At 42.1% G+C, this 9,024-nt stretch overlaps 1 protein-coding gene across 1 annotated transcript; it reads right to left on the minus strand.

Moving 5' to 3' along the window:
• Nucleotides 1-1,461: 1,461 nt before the first annotated feature.
• On the minus strand, nt 1,462-8,323 carry pgap2 (post-GPI attachment to proteins 2). The gene is made up of 7 exons (XM_079238075.1): nt 8,202-8,323; nt 6,826-7,024; nt 6,459-6,705; nt 5,537-5,643; nt 3,734-3,842; nt 3,507-3,652; nt 1,462-2,660 (listed from the first exon to the last, which is right to left on the minus strand). Exons 2-6 carry the CDS (start codon nt 6,991-6,993, stop codon nt 3,522-3,524), a joined length of 762 nt encoding a protein of 253 aa, XP_079094201.1. The 5' UTR covers nt 6,994-7,024; nt 8,202-8,323; the 3' UTR covers nt 1,462-2,660; nt 3,507-3,521.
• Nucleotides 8,324-9,024: the final 701 nt, after the last annotated feature.

Raw genomic sequence — 9,024 nt, forward strand, 5'->3', positions numbered from 1 at the left:
GCCGGGGAGCTTTCTGCTTCATTATTATTATTATTATCCCACACGTTATGGACCTTGTCCTTATACAACACGCATTACCTTTATTATGTGCTACTAAGACTATACGTGTTAATAATAGCATTATAAGGGATTCATTGTTAGATTCTAAGACATCAATAAGCCCGTCTAAGAGGCGTGTTAACAGTTAACAGGAAGTAAATGGTTTCATCATAAACTAGATCCTGTGACTGACGGCTGTTTTTAACGTTACGGGAAAGAAGCTGATTGTGTAGCTGTGTGCACGTCTGTTACACTAATGAGTTATATCTGTATATATACATATATATATATATACATATACATATATACACACACACACACAGTAACAAACCACTCAGTCTGTGTTTTTCTACAGTGTGGTGTTAGTACTTTTACTGTCAGAGTAATTATACAGTAACAAAGGAATTTTTACTTCGTACTGTTAGTACTTTTACTGCAACATAGTATTTTTACAGTGTGGTATCACTACTTTTACTGTGACAGTATTTTTATAGTGTGGTGTCAGTACTTTTACTGTGACAGACTACTTTTACATTGTGGTATCAGTACTAGTACACTGTGGTATCAGTACTTTTACACTGTGGCATCAGTACTAGTACACTGTGGCATCAGTACTAGTACACTGTGGTATCAGTACTAGTACACTGTGGTATCAGTACTAGTACACTGTGGCATCAGTACTAGTACACTGTGGCATCAGTACTAGTACACTGTGGTATCAGTACTAGTACACTGTGGTATCAGTACTAGTACACTGTGACAGAGTACTTTTACACTGTGGTATCAGTACTTTCACTGTGACAGAGTACTAGTACACTGTGGTATCAGTACTAGTACACTGTGGTATCAGTACTAGTACACTGTGACAGAGTACTTTTACACTGTGGTATCAGTACTAGTACACTGTGACAGAGTACTTTTACACTGTGGCATCAGTACTAGTACACTGTGACAGAGTACTTTTACACTGTGGTATCAGTACTAGTACACTGTGGTATCAGTACTAGTACACTGTGGTATCAGTACTAGTACACTGTGGTATCAGTACTAGTACACTGTGGTATCAGTACTAGTACACTGTGGTATCAGTACTAGTACACTGTGGCATCAGTACTAGTACACTGTGGCATCAGTACTAGTACACTGTGGTATCAGTACTTTTACAGACTTGTGGACGACTCTCTGCAGGACAACAGCTGCATGTTTGCTGGTGCGTTCAATAAAACTCGTTCACAGTAAAAGACGAGCGTCACGCAGCAGAACAAGAGAACTTCCCGAGGAACAGAGAGAATAAAACCGCCCAGAATAAATAAGTCAATGTGGTAAAACAGAAAAAACATTTTCGATACGTCATCATGCAACACACGTTATGCTGCAATAACATGAGGAGAAAGACAGGAAGTCAAACAGGAATGTAAACATAGTTCTTGTTGTTTATTATCAAATGAACATGTAAACAGCACATGACAACCTTTATGACCTTTAAGTATGCAGACACTCTTATGGGCTCCAGTCTGCTGGAGCGAACGTCACGTGACTCCAGATGTCCCAGAAGGCCACCGTACAGATCTCTTCTGGCATCTTGGTCACATGGTGTCATTTCCTTTCGTGTATTCTTAGCTCCACGTCTGATAAAGAGTCGTGTTGTTTCATATTAATAGAAGTTTATCTATTTCTAATTTAACCTTACGAGCATTTAAAAAATATTTTGGTTCTTTCACAATAAAAGACCTTCACGTTCAAATGCATTTATTATGAAATGCATGCAGGAAGTGTAATGCTAGTTATTGACAGGATTTGTCATGAAGGAGGGAAAAACATTTTGCATGTCGAGAAAATGGTTGAACTTTAATTATTATAAGATATTCTTTGACATTTTGAGAAAAAAAATCTAACTAATAGATACATAATCACATCATAATTTTTTCTTCATTTTTTTTTACATCAAAATAATCTCCTGATCCCTGTTGCTGATTCTCTTTCGCAGGTTTTTCTCAAGTTTTTTAATTTAACCGTAAAAAAAAAAAAAAAAAAAAAAAAGTATAAAAAGCAACTCTTCTGGATTAAAACGTCTAAAACGACGAGACCTTTGTAATATTTCTAGTTACTTTATCCAAAATGCTTCCAGCAATATCTTTATGCCCGTCAGTGGCGTCGTATTCTCTTTGTGTAGCTTTTCATAAGCTAAGCTAACGTTAGCATCAGACCTCTGGATCTTAAGTCATCAGAGAAACAAGCTAAGCTAATGTTAGCATCAGACTTACAGATCTTAAGTCATTAGAGAAACAAGCTAAGCTAATGTTAGCATCAGACGTACAGATCTCAAGTCATTAGAGAAACAAGCTAAGCTAACGTTAGCATCAGACATCTGGATCTTATGTCACTAGAGAAACAAGCTAAGCTAATGTTAGCATCAGACGTATGGATCATAAGTCATTAGAGAAACAAGCTAAGCTAACGTTAGCATCAGACGTCTGGATTCAATTTACAGTCAAACAGACCATAAAGCAGGTGATGCTTTAGGTGCGGGGCTCCAAGGTGATTGACAGGTCGACACCGGAGACGTATACAGCGCCTCTACGTCACTCCTCCTCAGTCCTTATATGGTCACTTCCTGTTCCCTGGTTGCGAAGAAATAAAAACCAGTTCACAAACCAATGGGTGACGACTATGTCCACTTCCTATAAACAGTCTTTGTTTGAGACATTTCTTCTGTAGACAAAGTGCAGGAGCAAACATCTCGCTGCTGAAGGTCATAAACACAGCTGAAGGTCATATAAAAACAGCTAAAGGTCATATAAACAGAAGCTGAAGGTCATATAGTCATATAAACACAGCTGGAGGTCATATAGTCATATAAAACAGCTGAAGGTCATAAAAACAGCTGAAGGTCATATAGTCATATAAACAAAGCTGGAGGTCATAAAACAGCTGAAGGTCATATAGTCATAAACAAAGCTGGAGGTCATAAAAACAGCTGAAGGTCATATAGTCATATAAAAACAGCTGAAGGTCATAAAAACAGCTGAAGGTCATATAGTCATATAAAAACAGCTGAAGGTCATAAAAACAGCTGAAGGTCATATAGTCATAAACAAAGCTGGAGGTCATAAAAACAGCTGAAGGTCATAAAAACAGCTGAAGGTCATATAGTCATATAAAAACAGCTGAAGGTCATATAGTCATATAAACAAAGCTGGAGGTCATATATAAAAACAGCTGAAGGTCATAAAAACAGCTGAAGGTCATATAAACAGCTGAAGGTCATATAGTCATATAAACACAGCTGAAGGTCATATAAACACAGCTGAAGGTCATATAGTCATATAAAAACAGCTGAAGGTCATATACAAACAGCTAAAACCGTATCACAACAGGAGTTAGAAGAACTCAGGTGGAATGTTTGATTTGACATCAGGATCTTCTCAACGTTAAACCCGTCACTAAAGAGGCAGGGTCCCGTTCACCTGCCACAGGGGAGCTCAGTAGCGCTTGTCCTCGGGGGGCGTGGCCACGACCACCTCTTTGCTGCCGAAGTCCCAGAAGGCCGTCATGTGGAAGGCCATGTTGGAGAAGACCACCAGGTACTCGCACAGGGCGAACAGGGTGTAGACTGCAGAGCAGAGAGCACAGTGAGCGAGGAACAACAAGCCCCGCCCCCTCCCCCGTCCACCAATCACAGCGTCCGCCTCACCTCCCGTCTCACAGTGCGCGTTGTGGCGTCTGAAGAAGTACGCGGCCGCCAGGCAGCAGCTCACGTTGAACAGGAAGAGACGCAGCTTCCACCGGAAGGACGTCCTCTCCTTTGGGGGGGCAGGTGGAGAGAGAGATAAAGGGGGAGATGAAGGGAGAGAGAGAGAGAGATAAAGGGGGGGACCAGACTAATTATAATAATTATAACTATTAAAGTCTCAGAATGTCTCTTCTCTTCCCTCTGTCCGTTTAAAATACAGATATTTACTGAGACGGAAGCCTGAGGACAAAACAGACATAACTCATAACTTCAAGACGCATGAACTGATATTTCTAATCATAAAAGCTGTTATTCTGTAAGCTATTGTGTAAAAAAGCCTTTGAATAACCGAGTGCTCGAAGGGTTAAACAGTCAAAGCGGCTCTCCAGGACGTGAGGGAACCCTGACCATGTATATATTAAATATTAAAGTACATTCCTGAAAGCTCAGAGTCACATGACCACCACCAGGAAGACGGGAGTGAAACAGGGAAGCACCGAGGTCCGTTCAGACAAGAGGGTCTGGACGGACTCCTCGCCTTCCTGATCGGAGGACGACGGTTATTTAAACCTCCTGAAGGACCTCTGGTCCCAGACCACCTCGGGAGATGTCAAGTAATCCTACTCAGGAAGACCCGGGACACAAAGAGCCTCTTCCAGCCATGACCTCTTCCAGCACTCCTGAACCTCTTCCAGGACCCCATACCTCTTCCAGGACTCTTGAATCCTCTCCTGAACTCATAAATCACAAGTACCACAAAGTCTTTTCATGGATCCCTAAAAAACGCAAACAACTCTTCTGGGTCCACTAGAACCTCAAAGAGGGCATCACACCCCCTTGAGGAACCACATGGTCCTCCTCAAGAACCCAAAGAACCTCCTCAGGGCCTTCTTAAACCACCACAAGAACCCAAAGAACCTCCTCAGGGCCTTCTTAAACCACCACAAGAACCCAAAGAACCTCCTCAGGGCCTTCTTAAACCACCACAAGAACCCAAAGAACCTCCTCAGGGCCTTCTTAAACCACCACAAGAACCCAAAGAACCTCCTCAGGGCCTTCTTAAACCACCACAAGAACCCTAAGAACCTCCTCAGGGCCTTCTTAAACCACCACAAGAACCCTAAGAACCTCCTCAGGGCCTTCTTAAACCACCACAAGAACCAAAATCCTCTGCGAGGACCATGAAGGTACCCCTGGTTCTTCCTAGAGTGTCCTCAAGTAATCCTTGAACCTCTTCAAGGACACCAGAACCTTTTCAAAGTCACCTGAACGCCCTTTTAGAACCATGAAGAAGACGACCTCCACCAGCAGAATGTTCTTGAACCCCCAACAGAACCCCTGGGGCCCAGAGAACGGCGGTTAGAACCCTGGAGCACTCTCCAAGGATCACTGGAGTCTTGTGGCCTGAATGTCTCTGGACTAAAGGACCTGCTCTGTGCTCATGAGGTGGCTCTTTAGCTCGGTGGCGCCCTCTGCAGGTGAAACTCAGCAATGCTGATGGAAATACAGAAAATACTAATCTATAAAAGTGATTCAACTGAAGAGATAGATAGATAGATAGATAGATAGATAGATAGATAGATAGATAGATAGATAGATAGATAGATAGATAGATAGATAGATAGATAGATAGAGAGAGATATATAGTGGTGAATTCCCATTATTATGGGGATAACCTTTAAAAGATGAGACTTAAAAAGCGTTCTAGCTCAGAATGCAGTTGATGAGGCTCAACATCCTGGTTACGAACGGTGAGCGGCATACCTCTGGGTTCACGCAGAGCCTCCGGATCACCTGCCACAGCCTGCAGGTGATGAGCATGTGCAGCAGCGAGCTGCCGATGAACATGATGAAGCTGTTCTTGTGAACACCTGCGACACACACGGGTTTAACACGTCATCTCGGTTTAGGACTGGCTTTGGATTTATTATGACTTCTCGTGACTTTTCACCAAATGTCCATGACAAACATTTAGTGAAGTCTGGGTGTAAACAGTAAAAAGTGAGTAAATGTAGTATTTAAACTAACAATGAGAATACAAAGCATACAGTAAACCTTAAATGACTCAAATGAATGAGACAATAGTTTGATTAAAAGAATAAACATTTATATAGATGCCTGTATGTATGCCTGCTTATATTTTGAGTCTTTCTTTTATAAGCATATTCATTATTTCAAACTCAGTGAAAATGAACGTCATGAACACATGAATATAACACATTTACATGACTTTTACTAAACTTTGGGAAATTTATTTTTTTAAAAAGGACTTTTCCAGGCCTGGAAATAACCATTTTAAACTCCATGACCCTGAAACTGGGTTTTTAAACACTTTTATCTCTCGGTTTATGATACTTGTGTTAAACTCGTTTACTATCTCTGGTTTGACTTCACCCTCTGCTGCTGTAAAGCCTGTAAACGTCCCCGCTGTGGGACTATAAAGGATGATCTTACTTATGTATGGACTCAGCAACACACACTTACGTAATAATAACAACAACAGGGTTCATAAACATTTTGACCAATGGATTTCCATGACTTTGCCAAGACTTTTGACCAAATTTCCATCACTTTTGGGATTGTATTTTTTTCAAGGACTTTTCCAGGCCTGGAAATAACCATTTTAAAAATTCCATGACTTGTCCATGTCCTTGATAATAATCCAAAGCCAAAGCAGTGGACTCACTGTAGGTCTCGGTGGACGACACGTAGGTGAGCAGCAGCAGGCCGGTGTTCTCGGCGAGGCTGCAGAGCAGCGCCAGACCGCTGAGCAGCCGCTCCGGTAGCCGGGCGAAGCGGCCACGGTAGAAGCTGAAGTAGGCGGCGGACACCAGATAGCGTGGCGCCGAGTGAAGGCCGATGCAGCAGCGCCAGATGTAGCGCTCCGGCACACGGCTGATGGCGGCGCTGATGGAGGGCAGGTAGTTAGACACCTGGGGACAAAGAGAGGACACACACACACACACACACACACACACACACACACACACACACACACAGTTTAGCTTAGCCCTCCTCCCTCACAGACGGACTCCCACCGGAGGCCCACTCACGTGGCAGTGTGTGAAGGTGGCGTCCTCGTAGTGGTAGAGCAGAGAGATGCCGAGGCAGCCGATGAGGCCGGTGAGCGGCAGCAGCACCGTCGCCACGGCGAAGCTGGGGAACCGCAGCCGGAGCAGCGGCCGGTCCCGGTCCAGGCTGCCGTACGGGCCCTGAAGCATCCTGGAGGCCGCCGCCGCCTCAGTGAGCGGACTGAGGACACAAGGAGCCGGATGTATGAACACTGCTTTATCAATATATGTGAACACTGCTTTATCAATGTGTGTGAACACTGCTTTATCAATATGTATGAACACTGCTTTATCAATATGTGTGAACACTGCTTTATCAATATGTGTGAACACTGCTTTATCAATATGTATGAACACTGCTTTATCAATATGTATGAACACTGCTTTATCAATATGTATGAACACTGGACAGAGGGAAGCTGTGCTGCTCTTCTCTCGTCTGTTGGACCTCCACCTGCAGGTCCAGCTCCACTTCATCTCATCAAGCTGCTCTGCATATAGAGCGTCCTCTTCCTGGAACTCCTTCCTTCACATCATCTGATCAATATCTGGGTCTCTTATGACCACGGCGTCACACTGTTGGATAAGACCAACTACGGGATTTGCTTCATTCTACTTTGAGTAAAAGAATAAAAACCTTTATCAGATCCTCCGGTGTAACGTTAAGAGTGACTGGTGACCTGAACCAGACCGGGTGACGGCATGTTTCACCACGTTATGGTCGTTACAAGACTGAACTGTAACGGAACATAACGGAACTTTAACACAACACACAACCCAAACACGCTAGCTAACGCGATAGAAGCTGACTAGCTTCATTAAAATCAGGTTTGAGGAAAATGAAGACGGTGTAGACATCTTAACGCTGATTGGCCGAGACCCTACACGTCAAAGATCTTCTCTTGAAGATCAGACCTCAGTTTCTCCGTGTCTCACTCCAACCTCAGACACGCTGCCGGTCAGCTGCTCCGCTCTTTATTGTTTCTCCGCGGCTTATTGACTTATTGACTTATTGACTGGCGTAATAATCGCGCGACACAACGAATCAATGATGAAATTCGTTGCAACACTTTTGATAATCGATTTTTATCGATTCGTTGTTGCAGCCCGAGTACCAAGTACTACATGTACCTCTGAGACGTAGTATAACGTACTACATGTACTATATGTACCTCCAAGACGTAGAATAAAGTACAACATGTACCTCTGGGATGTAGTAAAGTGTAAAGTACTATATGTACCTCTGAGATGTAGTACAGTGCACAGTACAATGTCTATAGTTGCACAACATGGAAATACTCAACTAATGTACAAGTACCTCATATTGTGGCTCATGTACTTGCCACCATAATGTTTACCTTAGCGTGGTCTTCCTGGGTTTAGCTCACAGGTGGCTTCAAACAGGAGCAGAGTCCGGGTCGTAAACCGGAAAGACTCACCTTTAAGGCTCCCGGGCAGCCGCGACCAGACGCTCCGCTTTACGGCATCTGTCCGCCCTTAGCCTCGGTAGCTAACGAGCTGACATAGCGGACGTCAGCTACGAACTTCCGTCGGCTTTAAATTTGTAAAACAGTTTGTTACTTCTCCCCCAAAAAAGCTGTGGTCAGTTTAAGTTCGTTGACATACTTTAAAGGTCGTTATTTGTTCTGTTATTTGTTTCACGATTCTCTTCCGGTCTTTGCTCCTAATCACCGGCATCGGCGGACAACTTCCGGCCACGACAGCAGCCTTCAGAATAAAAGCCTCCATGACGAATACGCGTCTTCGTTATTTGACGGTAGACAAACAGCGCATTGCCTTGAATATATAACAAATATATATATATATATATATATATATATATATATATATATATATATATATATATATATATATACATATATATACATACATATATACATATATATATATATATATATATATATATGTATATATATATATATATATATATATATATATATATATATATATATATATATATATATATATATAGCTAACGAGCTGGCATAGCGGACGTCAGCTACGACGTCTGTACGATTATATAATATAATAGTTTGTATTTCAGGGCTCAAGAATTCCAGATTTAAAAAAAAGAGAATGTATCCTCTCATATATTCCTATTCAAATCATTATATATATATATATATATATATATATATATATATATATATATATATATAT

This window comes from Taurulus bubalis, assembly GCF_910589615.1.
Source record: "Taurulus bubalis genome assembly, chromosome: 2".
NCBI lineage: Eukaryota > Metazoa > Chordata > Actinopteri > Perciformes > Cottidae > Taurulus > Taurulus bubalis.

Excerpts from the sequence above, each read along its gene's own strand:
- pgap2 (XM_079238075.1), bottom strand. The coding sequence starts at position 6,993 with ATGCTTCAGGGCCCGTACGGCAGCCTGGACCGGGACCGGCCGCTGCTC. Across the intron at positions 6,706-6,825 it reads CCACCTTCACACACTGCCAC|GTGTCTAACTACCTGCCCTC; the intron begins GTGAGTGGGCCT and ends CTTTGTCCCCAG. Across the intron at positions 5,644-6,458 it reads GTCGTCCACCGAGACCTACA|GTGTTCACAAGAACAGCTTC; the intron begins GTGAGTCCACTG and ends TGTGTGTCGCAG.